The 27,670-nt window shown below is 39.3% G+C and overlaps 1 protein-coding gene across 2 annotated transcripts; it reads right to left on the bottom strand.

Moving 5' to 3' along the window:
• Positions 1-39: 39 nt before the first annotated feature.
• DPY19L4 (dpy-19 like 4) lies at positions 40-27,670 on the bottom strand. 2 transcript variants are annotated; one of them, XM_052704068.1, is made up of 19 exons: positions 27,547-27,670; positions 24,907-25,014; positions 23,844-23,968; positions 23,130-23,220; positions 21,323-21,444; positions 20,306-20,451; positions 18,273-18,396; positions 17,590-17,724; positions 16,817-16,948; positions 16,629-16,727; positions 15,269-15,342; positions 13,333-13,491; positions 11,544-11,663; positions 10,325-10,445; positions 8,852-8,908; positions 7,286-7,368; positions 5,125-5,257; positions 4,055-4,213; positions 40-3,328 (listed from the first exon to the last, which is right to left on the bottom strand). In XM_052704068.1, the coding sequence occupies exons 1-19, from the start codon at positions 27,653-27,655 to the stop codon at positions 3,164-3,166; spliced, it is 2,262 nt and encodes a 753-aa protein (XP_052560028.1). In that variant the 5' UTR covers positions 27,656-27,670; the 3' UTR covers positions 40-3,163. The 2 variants fall into 2 exon arrangements, with proteins under 2 accessions (XP_052560028.1, XP_052560027.1); XM_052704067.1 differs by lacking the exon at positions 27,547-27,670 and adding an exon at positions 26,856-27,093.

Here is a 27,670-nt window from a genome sequence, read left to right as displayed (position 1 = left end):
GAAGCTCTAGGAATTAGAGGCACAGGAAAGAAACACCAGTGGAGTTGTTTGTTTGTTTAATAAAAGCTCGCAAGGCACATATTTCAACTGAATTGCAACATCTACAGCAAAACAGATCAAAATTTGCAAAACATTCCCCCAAACCTCTGAGGAACTGAAACCCACGACCTGGGTTGAAAACCGAGCTTGGGTTGTGTGCACCAGTCAGGTGTGGTTATGCCCCATGGTTGTCCTTCCGAGGGATGTCACAGAACTTACTGTTTCCATCTTTTCCCACAGAAGGTGGACACTAGAGCATACAACAGTATTTTTGCTAATCCATAACTGGATAAGAAATTCAAGAATATCATTTTCTTCACAAGATATGAATCTTCCATGCCTTCTGACCGGGACAACAGTGATGTTTCCCCCAGCAAAAGGCTCCTTCTCTGTTACTTAAGGCTGCTGCGCCAATGATGCTGCAACACAATCTTCTCTAATATAAAAAGCAAGGTAAAAATCTTAAATGATTCTCTTTATACAGAATCGATTGAAGTATCAAGAATACATCTTTATGACAAAACTAATAGTAACTATGTCACAGTTCAAATAAAGTTCAACATGTTCATCCAAACATGTATGAAGGCCAATGTGCTACAACATATGTAATTTCCTTAGATGTACGGTTGGCCTCATTTGTGTTTCTCTTAACATATGTGCTCTACATGTAAGTATTCAAACTACACTCCATGTGGTCACACATGCACACAGCGTCGCTGTAAAACACAACAGGCAGTCCAGGATAGTTGATACGCTGCACCTTGGTGTGGCATTATAAGGCAAGAAGCCATAAGTTGAGCAGCTTCATCCACCCAAGTGCAATTGTAACCCTGAAATGTGGTACCTGGTATGCCTTATTGCTGGTATGAAATAGTGCTCATGAACAATCAGCCACAAGAGAGCAGATCACTGACACGTAGACATGTAATTCCAGACAGTGATTCAAACAAATTTAAGTTGTACACAGAACTCTACACTTACTTTCAGTTATTAATTCCATAGCACATACAGGGTTCCTGATTGCCTGCCATAACCCAAGTTAGTTCACAAGCTTATCTTGATACTGTAATTGAAAAGTCTGAAACTGTAACAGTGCAGCAAAACATACACACTTGTGCATAAGCAAATAAACAGGCTGCTTTTGGCCAGAGAGACATGCACGCTATCCTGAGCACAATGACTGCATCCCTAGAAAGGATATTTACTTCCAACATATAACCCAGTTACGCTGATAAATGCTTCTCCCAATGATCGAATCGGGTATTTTTGATGGGTTTATCTAAGCACTGGTTTTAAATACAATGAATAATTTTAATACTTGGTCTAAACTCACAGACGTAAAAATATAACCAGATTAAAAGAAAAAAACAGATTACGGACTCGTTGACATTTACAACAGTAAAGCTTTTCTCTTTTAAATCACTCCAATAGTGATAACAGATGTTTAGAAACATCAGCACTATTTTTCAGTGTAAAGTAAGCAACATATCTGCATACAGCAGATAGGAATCATGCATACACATCAACACGTTGCAGTTCCTAACAATTTCAGAGTCAATCCCTCTGAATTTGCATTTTAATCAGCAAATGTAGTAGGGTAGTTTTGCAGCTTTCATTTACAGAATGGTTGTTCAGTTGAAGGTTCATTCTATTAAGCCAGATGTTTCTTTAAAGACATCTGCATCCCAAAGAACCATTCCCACATGCCTGACAGACTGGTCTCTGGGCCAGGTGCTACAAGAATCCATAACTGCATAACTCTTGGTGATGAGGACTCTCTGCCAGAACTGAAGTCCTGGCATTCTGTCCAGCTGCACCTACATCAGCCAAGTTCTGATTACCTTTTGTTGAGTTTTCCATTCACAACACCAGGATTAGGCCCAGAGCTGGAATTAAAGCATCATTCATTCTCTTGAAAGAGAGAATGAACCTCAGCTAGCAACAAAACAGGATGAACAGAAAATTCAAGGAAGTTGCAGAGACAAATGGGGCCATATAATGAAGGCAAATTTTGGAGGGAATCAGGACTACAGAATGTTTCCCCATGTTTTCAAAGTTCCCAGCACAGCTGCATAATTAATGTATAAAAAGCTATGAACTACTGTGCCACTACTGATTAATGATGGTGATAATAGTGTTTAAAATTAGTTCTGACTACCTTAATCTATCACAAAATAATTAGTTGAATGAAATGACCATCACCCATCCCTTGCCACACACACACACACGCACACACCAGCTTGCACACAGGAGTGAAGAGCAGCAGTCTCAGCAGCAAACCTAGTCATCATGCTACACCTGTCTGAAGTACAGCATAGTGTTGTATACTGGCCCATTCTGATGGCTGCTAAAACACACGTATGCTCAGATGCATACATATGTAAGCATGGAAGAATCCTGAAGTCAAGCTCTTTCCAAACTGAAAATCTGACTTTGTCAACTCCTACAGCTACGTCCAAGTCCAAGCACTTCCTCCAACACGTCTCCAACAATGCAGAGATCAGTGCCTCAGTCTATGGCACTGTTTAAATAACATCTTCCTTATTTGATTTATACAAATACTTTACCTACACATAACATGTATGAACGTGTTCAATAAACAAAGCAGTGTTTATAGTGGAAATCAGGAAGAATAAAAAACCACAGTAACCAAAGAAAACATATTAGAAATATTAAACAAACCCAAACACTTGATGACTTAGGATACACCACTTATTTCTTACTAGAAAATGGAAACTATGTGACTTAAATGAGCTCTTCAACATAACTTTTTCCAAAGTCTATCCACATCAGCTCTCTAACACTGAAGTTAGAAATATCTGTTAAATGAAGATTAAGATGGTTTACAGTGGGAAGACAAATGCAAGAACATGGAAGACTGTCACACTTTCTTGTGGAGACTGTAAAATTGTCAAATTTTCCTGGCTCCTTCAAAGAAGGCATCTGTAACAGTTGGTCTGTAGAGTTCAAACAGTTCCAGTTTGGTGGAAAAAAAACAAACCCAAAAAACTGGTCAGTACGCTGCACCCACGTGTATCTGTAAAAATAATTTTCTTAATCAAAAGGAATTTTTCCAGCTGAATTCCATCACAGTCAATCCTCAAAAAAAAGCTTGCATGCTTTGTCACGACTGGAAGGATATCACAGTGTTGATCCTATACACAAAGTAGGATCTATTCCAGTATACTCGAGTGAAATAATTCACATATGGAGAATAGTTCATTTTGATTTCATGACAAAATCGTCCATATTTTGAATAGGCATAACTGTCACCTTCCTCACAAACCACCTGTCAGGAAAGAAGAGGATCGATTAAAATACTGAAGATAAATGACTGCAGAATGCAATTCTGTACATTCATTTATTTCTGCATTCTGTACGTTTCACTTACACTACAGATATTTAATTATATCCCCTTACAATTTGTTTTACCATCTAAAACAGACTTATGAACTCATACATCACCTCCCTACCTTTTCCAACTGCAGAAGTTTGCAGGGATTTAAAAAAAAAAAGAAAAAAAAAAAAAGTGGTAAGACAAATTCATGCAGAAATATAAATAAATAAATCCTTCAATGTCTCCCAGAACACAAAGATAGTTTCTCTCACTGAGAAAGTCCTTTAGCATCGTGCTGCTGGAGAACATTTCTGTCTTGCCCTGTACAAATCGTAAAGGCTTACGCTCTTAGCCAGGGTCAGAAATAAGATACTGGGCAACAAAAATTTATAGTCCAATTTAGAAGTTACTTAAGTGGTATTTAATGCCTGGCATAAAAGCAGCGCTGCTCGATATTAATGTATTAGAAGGAATTAGGACAGGTAAGGAATAGTATGAGGTAAGATTGCAGTTATGTAAGAAACAGATGACTCAAAACTGAATGGATCGCTGTTAAGTCTCATGAGTCTTTGTCTACACATTATAATTAGAAAAATAAGATCAACACTACAAGAATGTTTCCTTTAAAATGAGTTCTTTATGCATTCAGACACTCACTTTTGTCTTGCTGTTACTTACATGACCATTGGCAATATCCAATAGATCTTTAACTCTACATCCTCTTACTGGTCCCACTTCATTGCAAATTGAATCTTCAATGATCAAAAAATTGGCTTTGTAAGATGTGAGAATCTTATAAATATCCTCTGCTGACCTCTTTGAATATATCTGATAGATCTATAAATTAAGAACACATTTTAATGCATGGTAAAAATCAGTGGAAATTTAAAACCATGAAAATGGTGGTGAGCAAAGGATGACTTATCTTTCATAAGTTATACATGCATTATATGTAGATGCCAAGCTATAAAACATCTATTTTTGAAATTTCTAAAGCAGGTGAGGTAATGGGGAGCTGAATAGGAAGCATTTGTCTCTGCTGGAGTAAGTTCACATTTTACATACTTACACTGGCCTGAAAAGTTTTCAGAAAGAATATTCAATTTTGTCCAGATTACAGCATAGACAATATTCCCCTCCCTATTTGCTGGACTATCCCATTTCTTCTAATATTTTTGGTTTTTTTTCCCCCATTATATAAGAGGAAAGCAGCTCCTATCAGTTGTTTTCCAAGCCAAACATCCTGCTAGAGACTTACATTTGCCTTCCGTAATCCTGAAGTATTCAGAGTGAGAACTGAGGCTGAGTAGCAATTTTGATTTCTTGGCCAGTCAGAGACAGGGTATGTCCATTCTGCTTTGTGACTTTCCCCCCAGCAAAATGTATAGAATAAAAACTGCTCAGAATCACTCAGAAATGACAGCCTGCCTAAAACTCAATATTGTCATACTGCTCAGTAAGGAATCTTGTTCTTGGGCTTACTGATTATGTAACAGCGTTACCTTTCTTTATGATGCTTCATGCTCTTTTTTCACCTTAGAATGTGAACATTTGGGGGAAAAAGAACTGGGAACATGGAAGAGCAATGCAAATGAGTACAGCATGAGGAATATCACAAGGTCATTCTCTTTGAAGTGTTAACGTCTACAGTGCTCCCATACATCTCGATCAGGCACTTGAGTCTTACAGGATGGAACAGTCTATAAATCACTGGTAATACATACGCATTTATGGAATTGGATACTCACATTTTCATTTCTTTTTAGAAGATCATCATCATTATATAAAGGCAAGCTTGACACCATCCATCCTGTACAAAGCTTAATCACACCCATTAATTGTGGGCTGCCTGCAAACACAGCAGCCACAGGAGCTTGTCTTCTGCAAAAGCAACATCAACATACATGTCTGAGTGCAGGACGCATTTCTCAAGATGATACTTTTAATAACTGTACAAATCTTTGCAGATGCTATGGCAAGAATTGGCGTGCATGATGATACCCACAAAGAGGGGGACAGACTTTTTAGCAGGGTCTGCTGTGATAGGACAAGGGGAAATGGAGGGGACATTTAGATTGGACACAAGGAAGAAGTACTTTAGAATAAGGGTGGTGAGGCCCTGGAATAAGCTGCCTGCCCAGTGAGGTGGGGGATGCCCCGTCCTTGGAGACATCCAAGGTCGGGCTGGATGGTGCTCTGAGCAACTTCATCAAGCTGCAGGTGACCCTGTTCATTGCAGGGAGTTAAACTACATCATCTTTAAGAATCCCTTCCAACTCAAATGATTCTATGATCTTTGGGGGTTTAATTACAATTGGCATTAACACTCTGGTAGCATTGGTTTCCCTACTAGGAAAAGCACAGACTTGCAGCAATGAGGAGTTTGCAAGGAAGGTCTCCCCTGAGGGTTAAGAGCTGGTGGCCATCCTCCCCTCCTTGTTATTCATGAAGCACCACTCAGAGTGGTCCCAGAATGGATCAAACTATTGCTTTTCTGAGTGTTGCTGTCTCGTGACAAAGCAAGCTTGAGATGGAGGGCAGGTAGGCAGCGAAACAGCATGATGTTATCTTGTAAGCGAAAGACTTGTGGTTATGCTCATTTGATTTGTAGGACAGTGTATTTCATCATTTCTGAGTAAATACTGTCATACAGAATAACATCTACAGTAATTGTTTCTAGAATTTTATTTCATCTTTTGATCATTCATATTGCAGTGCTAGTGAAAGAAAACAACCATTGTCACACTTTATTACAGATCTCCAGCAACTTTTCCCACAGAAAAAATTCAAGCAAATTCATTTTATCAGGGAGAAAATCATAAGAAAGTATACTTATAATAATGACGTTCAATTAAAATTCCAATATGGATATCTAAGCATAAGCACTAAAAATCCTTTTCATTAAAAATATGAACAGCTGCTACAAATAAGGGTAGTCAAATTGCTCTTAGCTGAGTGAATCTCAGTGCAATTCCCCATGATTAATTATGTACTTGAAGTGTAATATATGCAGACTAATGTAAAAGCCATTAGGTACTTGGCATTATTCCACTTGCTGCCTTCAAAAGCTGCAGCAGTGACAAACAACATACACTACTATTAACAGAAAGAAGAAATTGGCTGGAACACCATAATTACCAGCCTTGTCTTTTCTGAAGATGAACAGGTTGACATTAAAGACACCATAAATACAGAAAATAATATTCTTTTAAAAATGCATTTAAAGGTAAGTAAGTTATTTGAACACAGGGGACCTCATTTTCACAGAAGTGCAGTTACTAATGACACAGTTCCAAATTAAATTGAATAAGGCCAGAATCTAGTTCTGAAACTTTTGGTGAAGATAAAAATATATCTGTGAAGATATCCTTGCTCTAAGCTCAGCATTTGTTATGCCCTACCTAGCCAGCCAGATAAGATCCATTGCTGCCTTCTGCTCAAAGGGGAAGTTTGAACCCCACATTGCACTCCATGTTTCCTGACTGAAGTCTTTAAAATCTTTACATCAGGCATTTGTTTCACTGGCTTCTGTACATCCTACTTCCATTGTTTCTCTCCCTTGTGGCATTATAATCTATACGAATCCTCTAACCCACTGAAAAGTCAGCATGTAAAGAATCAGGATGTAATGGATGCACATCTTTCTTTGGAAATCACATCTAGTAATGATACTAAACGTAAGTTGACTGCATATTTCAGGATCTTCTCTTGTAATCAATGATAAACTCCTGCTACTTTGCATGGGAGGAATACCAAGCCTAAAATAATCATTTATCTTCCCATTTCCCTCTACATCATGTAATGACTTGGCAAGGAAAAGCTCAGATTAATGTAGGTAGCTCCACAAAATACTGAGATAGAAGTACCCTGGCAAAGAATTAAAACAGAAGCGCAGAAATTCATACTTACTTTATCCACGTCATAAGCTCTACTGTATCAGGATCATAGAATTCTTGTAGTTCTGAAAGCTCTGTCATTATCCTAGGGAAAAACTGATGGAAACGTTATTTGATTACAACTACGCCAGACTAAAGGGACAGCCATAGTGGATAAGACACCTGGAAATGGGAACCTGCTTTTCGCTGAGGAAATTCCACCCCATTACCGGTCTGCAGACAGACAAATTAGGATAGCACAAGAACAGCTGTCCTATGTTAACATGAGAGTTGTAGCTGTTATACGTATACCTGCACCATCCCAGAAACAGGAAGAGAGAGAGAGAGAAAAAACACCACTCCACCCCCAAAGAGAACCACCTTCAGTGTTCACTCAGAGCCTGTAGAAAAATGCAGGTGATGAGAGACTGTGCCTGGCTGAGACAGAAGGGCAGCCAAGCAGAAAGATGCCGAGCTGTACACTCATCTCTTCAAAGGCAGAGTAACATAGTACAAGTCTCAGGGCATTTGCACTACCCTCATCCTAATAATCAAACTTTCCAAGTGCAAGGGTGAGTTGAGAACCCGGAGAGCAAATGTTCGCTATTGCTTAAAAGCAGAAGTGGGATTGCCGAGGGATGAAGCCCTCTAGAGTCCAAACCCCCACACTGCTATTATTAACAAGTAATCTGTAAATGAATTCTTTCGCCACTAAGTTTTCTCTATTGTAACTGATGGCATAATTTTGAGCACCTTGAGCTTTTCTTTCCCCCCCTCAGGAGGATTATCTGTTACTCTGATAGAAGCACATAACGAGTTGGATTATGCTGCAAACAAATTGTCTGTTAGAGACGGGTATTACAGAATTTGTACAGTTAGTGAAGATTCATATTTCAATGCCTTGTAAAAAATATCTGAATTCCTATAAAGCTATTCAGAATAACTCTTCTGAATCTGTCAGTACAGAGTACTGTAGAGAGTTAAGGGATATATTTTCTACTTTTTTCAAACTTGTAGAAATTTTTAAAATAATTTTCCAGATATTCTTCTCCCTGCGTGCCAGTCTGTCAGGCAATGTGACTAGAAGTAAAGAACCAAATACTTCATTTGAACAAGGACACATCTGTAGATTTTTTCTCCCTGTATTGGGGTAAGGGTTTAACTCCATTATAATCTGACAGCTTCTCAAACACGTTATTTGCCTATGACCTTCCAGAATTTTACTGCCGTGTAACCTCTCTTCTACAAAGAAGATAGACACACAAAGTGCTTTTCAGTATTCCAAGTGTTTATTTGGCAATATTTTCTTTGTTGAGTCAGTTCACATATTCAAAGCATAAAAGCTGAATGTAATAATGTCTTCATTTAAATTCAAATGCTTCTTAATTACAGTAAGTCACTGTTACCAAACTGAACTGTTAAACACCTCATACTGAAAAATTTAAACAGCTTTGTTTAAAAAACAAAACAAAGTAAAAAAAAGCCAGCACATTTTCAGAGGATGTCAGCTTTCATTTCACCTTGACATTATATTTGCTTGGTGTTTTGACTCATATGCTGCCTACAGACAAAACAAAACACAGAACAGCATGTTGCTTACCTCTTTCCACAAGCTGAATCCAATTATTGTGGGAACTGCCATACTCAGAATGAGAGCCTAGAAAACAGATGTTAGAAGAAAAGGATTATGGATTGTTCTCCATTCTCCACCTCAACTATGCTGATGCTGTTTGTATAGCAGTAGGCTACATTTATGCCTGAAACTTAAGAGTCACTGCAGGTGAATCACTGCAATTTTCTACCAGGAAAAAGCTTTCTGCCAAAAAAAATTGTCTAACTTGGCACCAAATAACTGATTTGAGCCATGCTATATTTACCACCAATATTAGGGACCGTTAATTACTGCTCATCTAAGAATGAATGAAGAAAAGTAAATACCTCTCAGATACAAATACAATGCAATAATTTGAAAAATGAAAAAAAAAAGTCTGAAACAAGCATTTCAAACCTCTGATCTTAATGATGCTTTCATTCAGATTGACAATAATGACAGGCAAAAAACAAATTCATTCTCCAGCACACCATCATTCTAGCTGGCATATCCCCTCCACTTTGCAAAAGGAGACTAGCTCACAGAGTACAGAAAACACTTGGTAAAGAGCATACACAAGGCATTCTCATCTGTTAACACAACTACTACATGAAAAAGCAGGTCTATATAGCATGTAGCATGTAGCATATAAATCAGTATGTTTAATATGCACGTGAATATATTTTTATTTTTTACTGGAAGGACACTGTCAACATTTATGATGCAACATTAAATGGCATTTGCACAAGCGCCATATATAACTCCAAGTTTTAAATATTTATTCTTCTTAGTATCTTGAAATTAGGGTAGAGTAACACCCCATCCTCATTTCATTAATAAAACAAATGTAGAAAGGTGCCCAAAGCCACTCTCATTCCACTATGAATAAAGCTAGAGTTGGAAGTGGAGGAGCTGTTTGCAGGACATCACAAGCTCATCTTTAGTTACAGCACTTTTCTGAAATGGTTACACCAGAACACATCTTACACACAGTAACTGCAGCTACTATTTCTCAGGAATGTGTTTCACTCTCATCTACTAAATACACCTAACTACCACATTTTAGCCAAATTTCCTAGTGAAACAAGGCTTATGCCAATGCTTGTCTGCATGCCTATACTTTTTCTTGTGCAGTTTTCCTGCAGAACATTTGACCTTCTTGGCCAGACTCAACTAAATATGACAGAGAGCTTGAGGTCTCAAAGATCTATTAAAAGAAATCAAATATATCTGAGAAACAGAGATAAAGATTGTTCTGCTCCTTGTGAGGAAAAGGCTCTGCTTTATCACCAGGTACCAGAGAACATGGGAAAACATGCTGTTAGGAATGCAAGACAAGAAAAAGTAGACTATGTAAGATCTACTGCTTACAGAACTGCATGTTCTTTTAGTGGGTCTTTCTTTAAGTCTTACGTAATTGTTGTTGGAAAAGTGATATGACAGTGAGCTGTAATTTCCAAGACATTGGCAACAGCAGCTCACCAGTAGTATCGGATGCACAGCTTTCAGTCTCAGCCACTTGAAAAGTGTCATCCAAAGTTCAGGAGAGCACACACCAAATGCAGCAAGCATGCAAACATACGGAGTCCACAGATATTTCATTCTGAAAAATATTGCAAGAACTTGGTTGGCACTTTGCACATGTCATCGTATTTTTTTTCAAACAAGACTGGATATGCAAGCAATTAGATCTAATTTGATGGCATTGGAGGGCAAAACCAAGGAAATCTCTAGCAGGAGAGCAGACACCTGATCATTTGCTGTAAGATGTAGAGGTATGATCCCAGGTCAAAGATAACAAAATCCTTCACAGAGTTCAGGGGAGAACGAAAGAAACAACAAACAAGACTAGTAAAGTCACTTGGCTGTTACAGTTTTCCAGCCAAAGACAAGGACATTCAGCGAAGTTGCACAGATGCTGTATTATAAGGGATCTCCTGAAGGAAGGGAAGGAAAGGAAAGTATTTCATAAACAATTTACTATTTGCTGTTTTTATCTGCCTCTTGAAGATAGACAAGTCAAGACAGCTACTTGACAACACAACACTTTGCTCACTTTAATAATTTATGCATATTCAGATATTAGGATGATAAATGTAAAGGTATAAACATGACTGCCACTTTCCAGCTGATCTGGCTGAGAGCTACACTGGAACAAAAAGGTTATCCAAACATAAGCTCCTGAAGATTAAAGAACTAATACTCAACACTATCTTTGATAATTGTTTCACTGCTGCTTAACATGTGAGACAAAGGTTTATTCAGTGCTTTTCTTGATACAATAAGATGGTTGACAAATGTTCCATACCTTGAAGAACATTCAGTAACATACACTACCCATTCAAACACTACACAAGATCTCACAAGAACATAATATTCAAAGAATGACAGAGCACTTCTATGCTTAAATACCACAAGGAGAGAGATTCAATATTCTCTAATTAATTTCTTGGCTTTTGGCTGCATTAAAGCTTACAAAATGCATTGAAGAGACCAAGCACGATTCATCATACTTCTCCACCCAATTTATAGTGAAGATTCTCTTTGCTACCTCCCCTACCAACTAGTACCACTGTATGCCAGATACATTTCTGAAAAGACTTTTGAGTTGTAGATAAATTTGAAAGGGGCAAATAGCCTATCACATCCAGTTAGGAAATCTCTGTTGCTTTCAAAAGAGATACAGCAAAACAAGACTTACCCTTCCAAACACATCGCTAGAGAACCAAGTAAAATTGTGTGAATTACATGATAAACTATTTCTGGCCTCTCTCCAATTCGACCATCCTCAAGTTTAACTGTCTCTTTCAGTGGTTCACCACTGCAGTTGGAGAAAATGAGACATCACTTAATTCAGACATTATCCCAGGCAAAGGTGTCAACAAAAATACTTTTATGACCACTAGGTAAGCAGTACACTGAGATCATTCTGTGTCATATCACATACTATTGTTTGCACTGCTTATTTGGTTTTTGATCTTTGTCAGTGATCTATAGGTACCTTGTATTAGACTGCAACCTCTTCAGACCAATGGCTGTGAATTAATACAACAGGATCACCATCCATGACCATAAATTCTATTTATGGTGCTTCAGCAACAAGAGCCAACCTAATTCAAGAGCATGCAAACTCCATAAACATTTAGATGAAGCACTCTGTATGCGTGTTCTAAGTTCTTTCATGTCATTAAGTTGTTGAAAAATTACAGAGCCCATATTACTATACATACACATTTTATCACAAAATAAGACTACAAAACCAGTTGTTTGTCACACTACTAGAACTTTCAGTACTAAATTGCAAATAAAAAAACAATCACAACCAAAATCTTACAATGAATGTTTTTCCGCAAACACGATAGCGAGGCGTGTGAAACACATTTTCTTCTACCATTAAGTGATACCAGTTACAAAGTTGTAACAAGTAATTAACTGCTTCAAAATCAGAAAGTTTTTACTGTGAGGAGGGAGAAAGTTTATTTTAAACTCTTCTTCAAAACCCGTAGGATATAATGAAGTTCACAAAGCAGTACATAGCTAATAGAGACACTAGCAAAGATCACAACAGTCTGCTTCATTGTTTTGAATTTATCATTTCACCTCCAACATGACATACATTTTCACTTACACCAGTATAACCTGTATCTATTGAAAGTCTTAGTCCTTGAAAAAAGAAAAAGAAAAAAAAAAGCTATTGATTTTTGCTGCACGAAAGTGAGAAATTTGCCCTAATACCTCAGCAGTTATACCATTTATCTGCTACCAGGGAGATGTAATTTCCCAACCATTCAGCTTCCAGGATAAATGATGCTAGCACGTACACAGCCTTGCATTCTGAGTCTGCACACGGACAGCTCCAGTACCCCTTCTCTCAAGGGAACTGTAAATCACTGTGAAACTACAAATAATTGAGTCTGTGCTACTTCAGCTTTGTTCCAAGCAGCAAAGACTTATGAACTTGGTCACAGTAAGCATAATAAATAAATAAACTACATGGAAGCATTAAAATCCTCTCAACTCCACCCTTCTCATTTTTTGCAAAACGAAAACTTGGAGAAAAAAAAAAAAAAACACCCACAGAACCAAAGGAAAAAAAAAGACAAATCCTCCAGCAACAATCCAGGGACTCTGCTGTTGGAAAGGGAAAACAGACAAAATACCTTTCTCACAATGGTAAGAGACATAAACATGTGACAAAATCGAAAGCCAGATCTCTGCAGGAGTTTGTCTTGTGGAAAACAAAACAAAATGAGCAAGTAAAACCAGAGACAATTCCCTACCCTCACTAGAGGGATGCTCAGGAAGCTCTTTGCTAAAAAACTTTCTGCAGAAGCCTTAGGGCTTTCCACTGCTGCCCATAGCCTTGCAAGCTCAATGGTGCAATGGGTCCTCACTTAGGCTGAGCCAGTTACACAATTGGCTATTCACTTTTATATCCAAGAAGCTCTTATCTCTAACCTCTTATATTCCAATAAAAATAAGTTACTTACCAAATTCTCCTAAAAATGACCTGAGTTACAGAAAAAAGGCAGATAATTAATACTAAAATATAGAAAGGCAACAGCGATGACTGTGTTAGCCGCAAAAAAAAGTCTTGGGAGGGTGCCTGAAGAGATTCTTGACAAAGGAGCCAATTCATTGTAAAATTCCTAGTAAGGCAAAAACATCCCATTAAAAACCAATAACAATGCCACATAGTTTAGGAAGAGAAAAAAATAGTACACAACCAAGCACATTTTCATTTACTCATGTCATAGGAAACTATTTGAAATTCATCTTTGAAAAGTGATATTCTATAACTTGAAACTGCTTTACAAGTACTCTTTATAGTAACTGTCAAAAGCTTATCTTCCAAAAAAAAAAGTCTGTGATCCGAAGAGGCCAGACTGTGATTCTTCTATGTCACAAAACCCAGCCTCCTGTATAACTCAGTTATAAGGACCACAAAGAACTTTGTTGTCACAGTGGATTAAGATTCTAGAGATATTGATGGAAGAAGGTATGCTTGTCCTCTTTCCAAAGGGAAAGTGGTCATCTGAGATCACATACAAGCCCAAAGCATCGCCAAGAATGGAATCCACAATGCTGAAATTCTAATTCTGTAGCTGACCCCACTTGATCACTCCTCTTTCTCAGTTAATGAGCAAAAAGACAATATATTCTGCCAAGAAGTACTATTAATGCATATTCTCAACTGGAATTGATGTGGCACATCATATAATGAAAGCATTCTTGTCTTTATTCTCTTTTGCTTTCCTCCCCCTCTTCTTTTACCCTCAAGTGAAGACAAGAGAATTCTACCGCTTTCAGTGAGACAGAACCAGTTTTAGGATTAACAGCAGAACGCATTCAAAGCCTTAAGAGACAGATCTTGAAGTTTTCATGCTGCAAGCCACAATTCCAGCATTTAGTTACACAACTTCCCAGGGGTAGTTGCAACCAGTTTGTTTCAATCACCACCTTCAATGAAGGGTTGCACAGCCTGGAAAATAACATGTAGCAAATTGCCAGGGAAATAAATATATCTGTAATACCTGGTAGCTGAAATAACCCAAATCCTAACCAGAAGCAGTCTTAAATTTTTGTTCAAAACATTTAAGAGCATTCATATATGTGTGTTAAATAGTGCATCTTAGTTAAACTCTTAACATCTTGTCTTCCAAAAATGCCACAACATTTTCAGTTGTGTAATGTCATTTTCCAGTTCTTCTCCTGAAATGACTTGGAGTAGTTTTGTAAGAGACAGATGCAGCTTACAGGAGAGAGTATCAACTCCAAGCAATTGCTGGCTTGGTTCCAAGAGCTGTTTCTAATCCTTACCAACATTACACTTGAAGTTTTCCAGAAAATCTGTATCCGTGATTTCTTCTTCTCACAGACTAACATTCAACTCTTTTATAGATGCAAACTGTTTTTCTTAGAATCACAATTTCCTCTGACTTTTAAGTTGTCCCTTGTCTTAATTTCTTCTAAAACAAACAGGGTGTTTCAGGTGGTTTTTCTTAGAAAACTAAAAAATAAACATCAGTGTTTTGAGGTGGTAATTACTCCCTTCAGAGCCCTGTTTTCCAGCTATGAGAAATCAGGACCACTACCCTGACCCTATTATCTCTGCTTCCAAGTCTCATTAGAAACATTAGATGGGGTACAAAATGTTTTTGCTCTTCAACATGAAGTAAAAAAATCTATGTAAAGCTTTCACCCCCAGGGGATGAAAAAGACAGAAGTGGTTCAGAAACCTCCAGACTTTAAGTAAATTCTATACATGCATCTCTTAAAACTCGTTTGTAAAACCAAATGAAAAAGGTAAAGTTTCTCTAATTCCTCTATAAATACAGACAAGCCACTGAAATTTTATACTTCTCAGAGTAGCTTCAGAAGTTCGAATATCTTATAAGGTGCAAAAAAAAAAAAAAAAAAACTTACTTAGTTGTGTTTAAGCCAAGTTTTATCTCAAGAAACTTCAGCAGATGCTCGTTTTCTTTATGAGGAACAAACATCTGAAAATTAATTTAGCAGAGAAAAATCTCATCAAGAGTTGGAAGCAGTTTTCACTACTCACTTCATTCAGATTACAGATTGGCAGAGAAAAATCAGTTATTTGAGATTGAGTTAGAATGAATAAATTAGATTAAGTATGTCAATTAAGGTATCAATACAGTACTGTAAATCTCCACTTAAATGAATCTATCTTTAGAGTTTCCTGGAGACCATCATACACTGCATTTTATACATGTACCCCAAAGAGAGGGCAAATGAAAGCTGTCAACAAGATGTTGGAAGGTTACTGAGTAATGTGAAAAGGATCATGGAAACTGGACATACATTTACCCCCCGAGCAAGCCAAAGAACACTATGTTTGGCTCCACTACACAGTAGGACTGCAGCTTAGCAAAAGTTGTGAGCATTTGTAATCTTCACATAAATTTTTTGAGCTGCCAAAGTTCTGTGCACTGTCTACGTAATGTAAGTCATATTTTTCAAGATCAGGTTTTATATTCCTGGAGGTACATTAGAGCTAGCTAATCTGAATGGTACAAGAAAACAGCAGGTATGAGAATTCTCTCAAAATTTTTTAGGGTTCACTATGTTCTGAATTGATAAGTTGACACTGTTTATTAATACAACCAAGGTGAGCTTGAGACATAAGGAAAAAGCACTAATTATGTACAAGGCAGAGGTGGTTAAGAGGAAATTACTAATCAAAATGCAAGACCAGGTTAAAATCCCATTGAAAATTATAACCTACCCTAAGACTACTAGCTCTTTTCCATGCACAAAAATACTGATTTACTTTTCAACCCAATTGGTAGAGGTGATCCAAGTTATAACAAAAAACACATTCATAAAATAGCTAGTGTGTGATTTAAAGAATATTTCAATACTATGCTTTAATCTCAATCCAAAAGCTCCAAACCCCAAGCAAAAAAACAGCTGCTTGGGTTGCTAGATAAAATATTTTATAGATAAATACATAGATACAAAATTACTCAGTCTTTAGTATTTCAATTTGCTACGAATTAAGCTATTACCTCTCAGATCAGTATCATAGAATCACAGAATGGTTTGGATTGGAAGGGACCTTTAAGATCATCTAGTTCCAGCCCCTTGCTAGAGCCAAGGATACTTCCTCCTAAACTAGGTTGCTCAAAGCCCCATCCAGCCTGGCCTTGAATGCTTCCAAGCATGTATGATAAGCAGTGCTTCAAAAAGCATTTCCAAGATATAACTGTTGCTTCCCATTTCGATTATAAAATTAAAATAGCTTTGCACAGCAGAATCTTACCTTTAGTAACAAGTTTAGCGTCAGTGTTACTGTGAGCACCAAATAAATGTACATAATTTTCAGCATTCTTGACACAAATGTACCTTTCTTCACATTCATCTGCAAAAACAGTTTAAGAACGGCGTATCACTTGGAGTTCAGTTGAAGTAATAAAATCTACATTTAGAGTTAGAGGAGAGTCTTGTTACCTGAAGGTATTTAGAGAGCATTAAAGCTGCTACAAGACTAAGTAATGGTGACACTAGAAAGGCCGAATTTTCAAACTGCAATAAATACCCCAGGAAGAGAGAAAACATGTAGATTTTGTACACTTCATGCACCTGTCAACAAGAAAAGACAAAATTACAATGGATACACATTCTGCTTCCCAGGGCAGATAGACAGTTCACTGCATTTCCTTGCTAATCAGGAGATCAATGGATACATTTCAATCCTCCAGCTCAGGAGGCTAGCAGCGTACAATCTGGCTGTGAAAAGTATTTCATACCACAACAATCCTGGTCAGCCTCAGGAACAAGCACACCACTGCTCCACAAGAAATATGAAAAATACCAAAAGTAGTAGTAATATTTTACAAGGGCTCTTTATTCTGTAGCACTGTGCTGTAGCAGTAACCACGGTGAAAGCATGAAAACACACAATTTGGGTGAAGGAACTGACTACTGTCAACATGTCCTTTACCTGTCCTCACAAAAATTTGTTCATTTAACCTAAGGAATACATACTCTGCTATTGACACTCACTTTGTTATTTACTAATTGATAAGCAGATATTATAAATTCCAAAACTTGATTCCTTAGAACAAGTTTACAGCTATTTCATTCCCCCTGTGGTCAGGAAATGCACTTCAGCTGGACCCAGGCTGTGAGACACTCAAATCACTACCCAGTGTATGCTCTTTGGAGCAGTATGAGGCTGTATTTCAGTCCTCAGTTATAGGCAGGCTGATGAGTTCTAATACCTTCTCTGACTGTGCCAGGGCAAAACTGTCAAGCAGAAAAAGAGACACGGCCTGGAGAAACAGGAGGTAATGACTGTACTCCCACATCATCATGAAGGTATACGTTGAAGCACTCACCAAAAGGTAACAAAATTTCTAGAGTGAAAGAATGAGAGAGAAAAAAAACAACTTTAATTTGATATTTATGCATCTCTGTCACTAAGCAAGTGAGAGGTCTTTAAACCAGAAATTACAGAAATTCACTATTTTAAAGAAATAATTAAGATACAGAATTCAGACTTATTTAACACCTCAGACAGGAAAAAAAAACTCATTACTGAAACACTGAAAAACATTCAAAGCCAGTCGGAAGAAACGCCTTTGTCAGAGAGAGGAAGCTACCACCATCTTCTCCCAGCAACAGGAAAAACAACAGAATAGCTTACATATTGAGAAAAAATTGGCATCTGTTCATCTTAAAAAGGCAGTGTGCAGCTAATTACCACACTGTTCTCTCTTAACCCTCATTGGGGAGTAACAGAGCAGGGCACTTTTGCTTAGCAAAACCCACACGTTTTCACGCCTAGGTGAAATCCAAGCAGCTGTTTTGAAAAGAACAAACAAAACACCTGTTTTCTGCAGGTAACTACTCTAGAGCACAGTTCTATCACCAATTCTTTATTAAGAAATTAATTTTCTTTTACCTCTGCAGAACAATTTAGGTTTTTTTTTAAATAGCCTGTGAGAGCTGCTACTTGACATGCAAAATATGGCAAAGCCCAATTTTCCCTTGATGGTATGGAGTAATCAATTCTTGTTGTATCTGTCCTAGAATAAAGTACAGACAAACAAAATTATTAAAGATTTATGGAACAAAAGTATCAAGGAAAGCCTAAATGTTACTTTTAGTTAGCACCGTGGCCTTGCAAGCAAGCTATTCCTGTAATAGGTTCGAAGTAAACTCATACAGTTTTGCTGCTGATACAGGTCACAAATCTAATATCAGCACAGAAGGCCCAATCTTTACTCCATTACTAAGCACAACTCCTAGTGAGGTGGAATTTACAGGACTGAAGCCAAGAAGCAGGGCCTCCAGCCATTTCTGCCCACACCTCCACAGGAGATGTCACATTATGGTGATCTCGCTATGGATACAACAGCAGCTTTTCATGTTACCATGAATATAAACTGAGAGAAAAGAGCACTTCCATTTCTCACACAAGATGTTTTAGGAGTGGATTAGGCAATAGAGCACAAGGCACTTAGAATCCAAAGCAGTGCAACACCACCAGATACTTTGTCTACAGGGAAAACTCTGTCCAGAAAACAAGAGATTAAAGATGGACAGGGAGCATGGGATAGAACAGCGGGGTCTTCTTGTGGGATGACCTGACACTATCTGCACAATTAGAGCTGTAAGAAAAAGTTATACAGAGTGCTACAGTGACTGAGAAGCACAAGCGACACTTTCAAATGTGATCAAAGGCACTGGTTTCGGAGGTACATGGTCTTCTCTGCGTCTACTATGCTTCTAAAAAGGAGCCTGAAGCTCCTTCATCATTTAGATATTTGAAAGCGTCACCTTTCATTTTTACAGCTTAAGTATCTCACAGAGATGTACTTGGAGCTTTAAACTACTGGATCTTTCAATTGGTTACGTGTTTAATATTCCTTGCTGTTGAAAAAAGAGACAGATTTATTCACCATTTTTCCTCCTTCTCACTGCTCACATCAGGTTGGTGAACAGTATTTTTATCTATTAATCATAGATTTGGTCATGATGACTTCACATTCCAAAAAGATGTAAATACACTTCTCAACAGTTCAGCTCTAAAGGTATATCTCTAATACTCGTCCTGTGCATAGCTCTTATCTTTTAAAGGGCCTCAATTTTTTTTGGAACTAGTAAGTGCTGGAGTCAAGGCCGGATGCGGCTCTGGCAGCCTGGTCTGGTGGTTGGTGACCCTGCCCATGGCAGGGAGATTGAAACCAGATGATCTTTGAGGTCGTTTTCAACTCAGGCCATTCTATGATTTTATGATAAGTGCTCTCAAGTTCACAGAAAGTCCCAGAGCTATCTGGTGACAAAGCAGGAACCAGACACAACTGTTGGCATCTCCTAAATGAGGTTCCCTGTCACTGTGGTGCTTCATAAAAGGAAGAGATACTTTCCTGCAAACAAAACATTCAAGATGAAAAAATCTTGAGGTCAGAATCATTTAAGAAGATTCTACGTTGCACAAAGAAAAGCTACAAAAAAGCAGATTAAAAAAAAAGGAACAACAAAAAAAAACAATCAAAGTCTTTTTACAGAAAAAATGTGCTTGGTCATTTCCTTCAAAGCAACAAAATAATGGTCACAATGTTTAGAGCTGGTCGCAGACAATAACTCCATTTTCAGCAACTTCAGAAATTTGTTTTCATTCTTCATCAGAACAAAACCCAAACCTTCTGATGAATGTTTTTGCAAAATGGAACTGTGTGAAAATATTCATGTATTCACACATGTTCACAAACTTAGGCCAATTGTCAGCGTGGCTGGTTTGGACAGCAGAAGGCCCTTCCATTAATAAAAGCATCATCAGAATCTGTGCATCTCTGGGAAACATTCTGTATTCAGGACAAGAACTTGCTCTCACAATGAGAGCACCAAATTTAATAGAATGCACTTTATTCCACTCTAACATTTTCAAATGCCTTATTAAGAAACTACATAGTATAAAGATGTTTTTCTTACCTGTTAATAATGAACCATGCTACAGTCAGCATTCCTGCCAGCCAAGTCCCACTCATAACCCAACTGGTTACAAACAATGCAGTCACATAAATTCCCTGCAGTCCAAAAACTATACCAATGTAGAAATACACTGGTTCAATAACTTCCTGAAATTACAAATAAAAATGAAGAGACATAGCAGCAACTGAGCTGAAGCTGGAAATTATTGCTATTTACTGCTTGCATACTGCTAATGACGTGCTAGATACTTCACAAACAGGTAAGAGACAGCTTCTATTCTAGAAAAGAACCAAGCATGCTTTTATTGGGGCTCAGGAAGACAAAGCAGTGTCGACTGACAGCACACTCAGAACTCAGCTTGCTACTGCTATGACTTTTGCATGTGCTTATAGCACCAACATTGTATGTGTCAGATTTGGATAAAAAACCATACTGCAGTGGGACATAAGTTTATAGGACTACTGAAAGAAATCATGCAGGAGAAGAACTCTGAAAAGTAAAGATGTAGCAAAAATGGTTCTAAATACAGGAGAGTACATATATATAGGAAAAACAAACAAATAAACAAAGAGATAAATGATAAATGAGCAAGTATAAGGCAGGACACAAGCATGCAGCATAAGCAGAACAAAGCCCATGTGGAGCAGAGAGAGACAATAGGTACAAAATACAAAAATGCAAAAATGTATTCCCCTTTTACCCACAGGGAACGGAGACAGGTACCAAATGTCAGTACTCTGAAGGATCTAACTTTTTATTCTGAATGAGTAGCACAGTTATTCTCAACATTTCTAAGTGGTTTGTAGAAGCAAAGAAATATCAGACAGAAAAGTATAGTGTATATGAACCCCCCAAAAAACCCTACTCCAAATTCTGATGAGAACTGAGGAGAACATGAAGCTGGTGGTAGGATTAGCTCAATTCACTCAACAAAAATTGCATGTATTTACTGTATGCAGCAGAGAAAGGCACCCATGCACACACTGAAAGCAGAGAAAGCAGGAGAAATGCACATACTTCACTACCAGATGCTTGATATAATACACTGGCAATCAACTCAGGGTACAAGGTCATCTGCTGGAATGCATTTATCGTCTTCAGTGATACTGTCTTATTGTTGTGTGTCAACTCATACACACCTACAGACAAAAGAAAATATGTTATTCTTGGAATCACTTACTACTGCTGTTCTTGAAAGGGTGCATGTATACTCAAAGGTAGGGGGAAACAGATTTTGACCACTGAAGCTACTGACTGATTTAACATTTCTAATTTTAAAAGGAAGAAGAAATTATTGATTTATATGTCAATGCATCCTACTGATACTGCAATTAAATTGCTACTGTTTTTTGAACTAGTGTTTAAGCAGAAGGTGTCCCCATGCCCCCTCTCACCCCCCCCCCCCAAAAAAAAAAAAAAAAAAAACAACCCATAGTCTATTCAGAAACAACACAATCATGCAGTCCTACAGGTCACCTTCACAGGATGTTCTTCAGAAGTGACACAAAGATCTATGAGGGATGAGCAGGATGCATTAAACCTGCACACACAAAGAGGTCAGAGATGATGGCCTTCTCAGTCCCGCATTTCTGAGAATTCTACGAATCTCTCAACACAATACACCTCTTATGGGATTGAGATAAAGTTGGCATACTTGTAGGATACATCACTCTCAGAGGTATTATAACTAAAACAATAACTTGTCATTACTTGGGACAATGGAGGGAAGGGGAATAATATTCCAACTAAAAAAAAAAAAAGAACAATAACCCCAACAACAATGAAACAGCAAAACAAGATTACTGTTTCCAGCTCCAAACATATCCTGGTGTGTGGTCTGCAGCTGCTTCTCTGCAAGCCAACCTCACTCTTACAGAGCATAAAACACCATGCTCAGCATTGCCATGACACACCTCTGTAAACTGTGTGCCTCCAAAATACCAAGCAGACATACAAGTTTTGCAGAGCCAGCTGCAGAATGCCCACAAATAAGGCAGTCCATCCGTCCACAACAGCAGTAAACCTTCCAGAGATAATGAGAAGCTAAGTACACCAAAGCCCTATTGTACACTACTGGCACATGCTACAAGTCAGCTGGGAAACTGCTACCAAAAAGACCACACCAATAAAGTTCAAATTGCTTCAGATTCAGTTTCATAAGAGGATCGAACTAATTCAATAGCTTAATTCTACAAGGGAGAGCTGCTCGCTCCTCCCTCCCAGCATTCTCACCTTTCCCCTTGAGCTAACCCCGGTGCTCTTCTGAAGTCACTAAAATAGCAAAAAACTGTTCAAGCTTCTTTTCAGTGATTTAATTTTCCACTGGTTTGAGGCCATGACACAGATTACAGATGGGAGCGAGCTTCAGAGCCAGTGCAGGACAGAGAGCTGATGCACAAAAGGAAAAGACACCACTGCAACCAGCTTCTTCTTGTCCCCCGAGGTTTCTGTCCCCCTTTCTCTCAATCTTCATCATCATCTATTCATCAGAGCTGTCAGGTTTAGGAATGGTTGGCAGGGACAGCACTGAGCAGATCAGTTCTTGACAGAAACTGTTCTATCTTCTGACAGGGGACAAAACAGGAACTTCCATCCCACATTTCAAAATTAAATAAAAATCAGTCTTCCAGGGATAAAAATCAACTATGCAGCATAGGCAAACCTAACAATAACTATGGGACAGTATTGGCATAATATCAATTTCACTCTCCAAAGTTCACTCAGCGTGCAGTTTTTAGTTTCAAACCTAACAAATTACAAGAGTACTTGTCTCCAAAAGGGGAACAAGACCTTTCAAGGTTAAGAAAATAAACATTTTTTGTACCTCTTTCAAAGGAAGGAGCCTTTAGCAGTTCCTTATAGAACGAGTAATAAATGGCGCTGTCACCCTGAAATGTAATTTCTCGTTCAAGTTCCTAGGAAAAAAAATAGATAGATGTATATTCACCTGCAATCTCTTCTCATAGAAAACCATACATTTTTAGATAGACTGGTTTTGTAATACTGCACACAGTTATGACTCCACTGTACATCTCCAAAATATTCCACAGAACATTAATCTTCCCAGCTCCTCCATCCAGTATATAACGCTCTATAACTTAGCAAGCATGCTCGGAAGGAGAGCAACTGAAATCCATGTTGTAAGTCAGTAGGAGACCCACAGGATCACTTTATAGTCACAGACCTGAATTTCACTTAACTTTCCACAATCCACTGAACAACAGTTCTTATGGCACACAACCAGACGTTCAGCTTATACTAAACACAGTTTATCCCAGCGCGTATTTTTTTCCTCCAAATTTTAGAGAAGTTATTTCAACTAATCAAGATGAATTAAGGAAAATCAGATAAAAATATGACTACACAGAACTGCTGCGAGTAGGAGAAACACCAGTATTTAAAGAGCTATTTCAAAGACAGAGGCCCGAGTGGAAAGGCACGGGATTCTGAAAGCGAGCAGTTCCAAGCTGGCACGGATCAGCTTTGATTTCAAGGACACAATTTGGCTTTTGTTTCAGTAGTTTAACTTTTTCTTTACCTGCCTGCTGGAAAACCAGAATTTCCGTTCATGATATGTGGAGAGGTACACAGCATACATCATTCCACTAGTGACTGCCGCAAGACAGCCAAAGAAAAGTTTCGCAAAACGCTGAATTAACATATCTGAAAAGGGACAGTGAAAAAGCTAAAATAGTCCAGAGGACTTAAAAAACACAGAGCATGCCCTAAGTACGACTTGTTCTGAAGAGCAAGTAAATATACCGGCATCAGAATTATCAGCACAGATACATTGAGAACTGGCTTGTTATTCCTTCGCCGCAGTTTTCTCTCTTGATTACTGCCACTGCCCCATGGGCCTTTTGCATAAAGTGCCACACACTGCATTGCAAATTTATCACCCTTCTAACAAGCTTCAATTGTAAAGGAATTTCAGTAACAGAAAATGTATTACAAGTAAAGAGAGAAAACTCCAGGCTTCACCCAAAACACTGTAAAATTCTTAAACACATCAACAGAAAACACATCTATCATCAACATCGAGATATTCTGTTCTCAATTCTTCTTTTCTAATGTAAAAAGAAGGAAATAAATTTTACCCGTTTCTTTCCACTAGTATCTACCTTCCCTGTAGCTCCCTCAAGTCAGTATGTGCTTTTAGCTTAAAAGCTTTTGGTAACTCGATGAGCGTTTGCCTGAAATTACACCTGGTCTTAGTTCTGTGCCTTGAGAAGCTGTAGGTGCTCTGTGTGTGTGTTTATTTCAGCATGATTATTTCATGCTTTTCAGCTTCTCAACATAAAGATAACTCCAGATGCAGTTAAAATATTTATATGTGCTCAGATAGACAACAATCAGATTCGTAACATCCTCCCTTCAAGTGAAACAACCCAGGAACAGCATTTTACTCTGCAATACATAACGTGTCATTAGTGAAGAATTCTAATGTGAATGCCTGTTTTTTTTTAAAGTTCTGAATTCGATTTTTGAATAAGTCTGTTATAAATTACTGCACTAGAAATATATTCCCATAAAATGTAAAAGAAGAATGAATTAAAAAACAAACAAACAAACAGAACTTAGCTAAAAATTCTGTAGCTTACATTTTGGCGATCTTCCCAGCTTAGAGTTTTCTTTGTTTCTCTCCTCTGGAGCCATTTTGTCAGATTCTGTGCAGTTTTGTTTCCTTCTCTGTCGCAGGTCTGCTGCCCCTGAGGACATTTTTTAGGAAGTTATTGCAGCAGTATTCCTAAAATCACACCCTGAGAAATCCATGCGGCAGCAGGTAACAGCCAGTTACTGCTACCGTTCAGCCACACAGCAAACATATTTGACAAAAACCAGTGTTTTTGTCTCAGCTAAAGTACTTCACATACCTAACTAAAACAGTGTAACAATACAGAGATCAATCTGTATGCTATTCCTTTGAAAACTCAGTCAGTTTCTCTGGAGGCCATACTATGGGACTGCCCAGAGCTCAAACTGGAAGTGAGCAGTTTTATTCCGTGGTGAACATGTTACACAAAGGAAGGAAAGAGCAAGAGCAGGTAAGTTGGCATGGACACTGGGACAAATCAGTGCCACTTCCATTCAGGTTTAACTGTAACGACACTCCAGAATTTCCATCTCACTGACCTACTGCCCAACAACGGCAACAGAACTCCAACCAGTGCTCTCTTCCCTTTCATACAGCTGTTCCACTTTCAGCTATCTTCCAAACCCCAATAAAGCTGATAACTCTACTGGTATATTCACATCAAAACTGGTCTGCTTTTAAATCCCAATGCTTAGAATCGTAAGATAGAAACAAGGCAGTAATATAAGCAAACTGTTGAACTGCTGCCTGCCCAAAACAGTGTATCTGCATTTGTGTTCTAACAGGATTTTCTAACAACTGCAAATTATTCTAAACAGACCAAGATCTCAATTGTACCATGCTTCATGGAATGAACAGAAAATACCTAACTTCTTCCACAGAACATGGATCAGAAAACCATTAGACAAAACCATGTTTAAGTCATTCAATGTCACATTTACCATGATGTCAAACCAAAACAAAAGACACACTGGTACTTCTTCATGTGCTGTGCATTCAGTCAATCAGCAAAGCAAACACAGCGCGCTGCAGCATGAAGTCACTTGTATCATACAAGATAACACTGGAGAAAGTGTTTAGATCACCAGAATAGTCAGACTGCTTGCAAAGCCAACTGCCTGGCCTTATCTTCCTGGTTACAAGCAAAGCTATGGAGTGAAAACACAGGAAGAAAGTGCATTTCCTACATTCCTCTTAGCACCTTAGTGAGCCAAACCGGGAGTGTAAGATGCCTGTGAAGGCCAGGGTTAGCAGCAGTAACAGAAAACTTTTAAAGAAAAAGTAAGTTAAAATCCTAATTCTGAAATGGTTACACCTCAGTCAGCAAATAATGCTCAGTAGATCGACCCCTATACCCCGAAAAAAACCCAGTAATAACAAAAGGTCTAAGCATGCAATTTCTGTTTCATTTGCAGCTGCCTCCAGCAAGAACAGTGTTATTTCTACTCCTATGAATCCTTTACATGGGGAGAAATTAAAGTCAAACAAGGTGATGACTAAAAATAATGTAGGAGTCCGAACTGATGACACAGCCTCTGTCTAGTACCTCTCTATTCAGCAAGCAATTTATCATCCAAGATTGCTCTTTAGTTCCCTGCAAGTTCTCATTATGTTTTTAACTCTTGCCTAGAGAACACACTCTGCTTAGTTGTGGGTATCTCTTGCAGCCTCCTTGCTCCTGTGTGCCACACCAGTAATCAGTCTATTGCCTGCAAAGTGACTGCTGTCTGCAGTTCTTGTTCTGTCATTGAACAACAGAGAAGTGGGAAGCATTCAGAGAAGGACCAAAAGAACAATCAGGGGTGCGTGCGATGACTCCTATACAAGGCTCAGCGTGCAAGTTAGGCTATGATCATTGGTCTGCAAAGATGATGGGATCTGCATACAGCCCTGCTCCACACACGAGGACACCGGAACCGGCTTGTGGCAAACTGTGCCCTGAAGGGCTGTTCCTACCAAAGAGTGCTCCGTGCACGAAGAGCTCACACGGCCCCGCCAGCGGACGGCTGCAGGAGCACAAAGAGCCGAAGACTTCTGAACACACGGAAATCACCACCAACTTGGGATGCCCCGAGCTGGGGACAGCCGGGAGACGCAGTGGGACAGCGCGGGGTGTGCGTTTCCCTCCTGCGTTTCTCACAGCGCTCACCGTGCTTTTCCCAGGAAAGCCAAATGCCATCTCAGCCCCCTACCAAGGGGGACGGCCGAGCGAGACCTGGAGGAAAACGAACGCGGAGCGAGCGAAAAGTAAAACATAAGAACGGGGAAACGGAGGGGATGCGGAGCCGAGCAGCGCCCGCGGACGGCGGGGGCCGGGGTGCTCGCTGAGGGATGACGCCAAGAGGGCTGAGCGCAGCGCGGCTGTTGCTGCGCGGCAACGAAAAGGAGGAGGGCTGGGCTCGGCGCAGGGGCGAGACGGAGCGTCCCCGAGGCGGGAGCGGGCTTCACCTCCTCGCAGCGCCGCCCGGGGCCGGCGGGAGAGAAACGCGAGCCGCTACGCCGCTACGCCGCTACGCCGCGGCCGAACGCTCCGGCCGGGCCGGCCCCGCGCCGCCCTCCTTCCCCCCGTCACCCGGAGGCGGCCGGGCCCGCCCCGCGGCGGCGGAGGGGTCGGGATGGGGGTGACGCCCGCGCCGCCGCCCCTCACCTTCCTCCATCCTGCGGCCGCCGCCCGCCGCCGGGGCCCCCCGCCGCTCCGCGCTCCGTCCGCCGCCGCCCGCCTCTCGTCGGCCCCCCGGGCGGGAGCGCTCTCGCATACCACGGAGAGCGGG

Source organism: Tympanuchus pallidicinctus, unplaced genomic scaffold (assembly GCF_026119805.1).
Source record: "Tympanuchus pallidicinctus isolate F22 unplaced genomic scaffold, pur_lepc_1.0 scaffold5, whole genome shotgun sequence".
Taxonomy (NCBI): Eukaryota; Metazoa; Chordata; class Aves; order Galliformes; family Phasianidae; genus Tympanuchus; species Tympanuchus pallidicinctus.
Note: the sequence above shows the minus strand (reverse complement) of the source record. Positions and strands in the feature narration are given on the sequence as shown.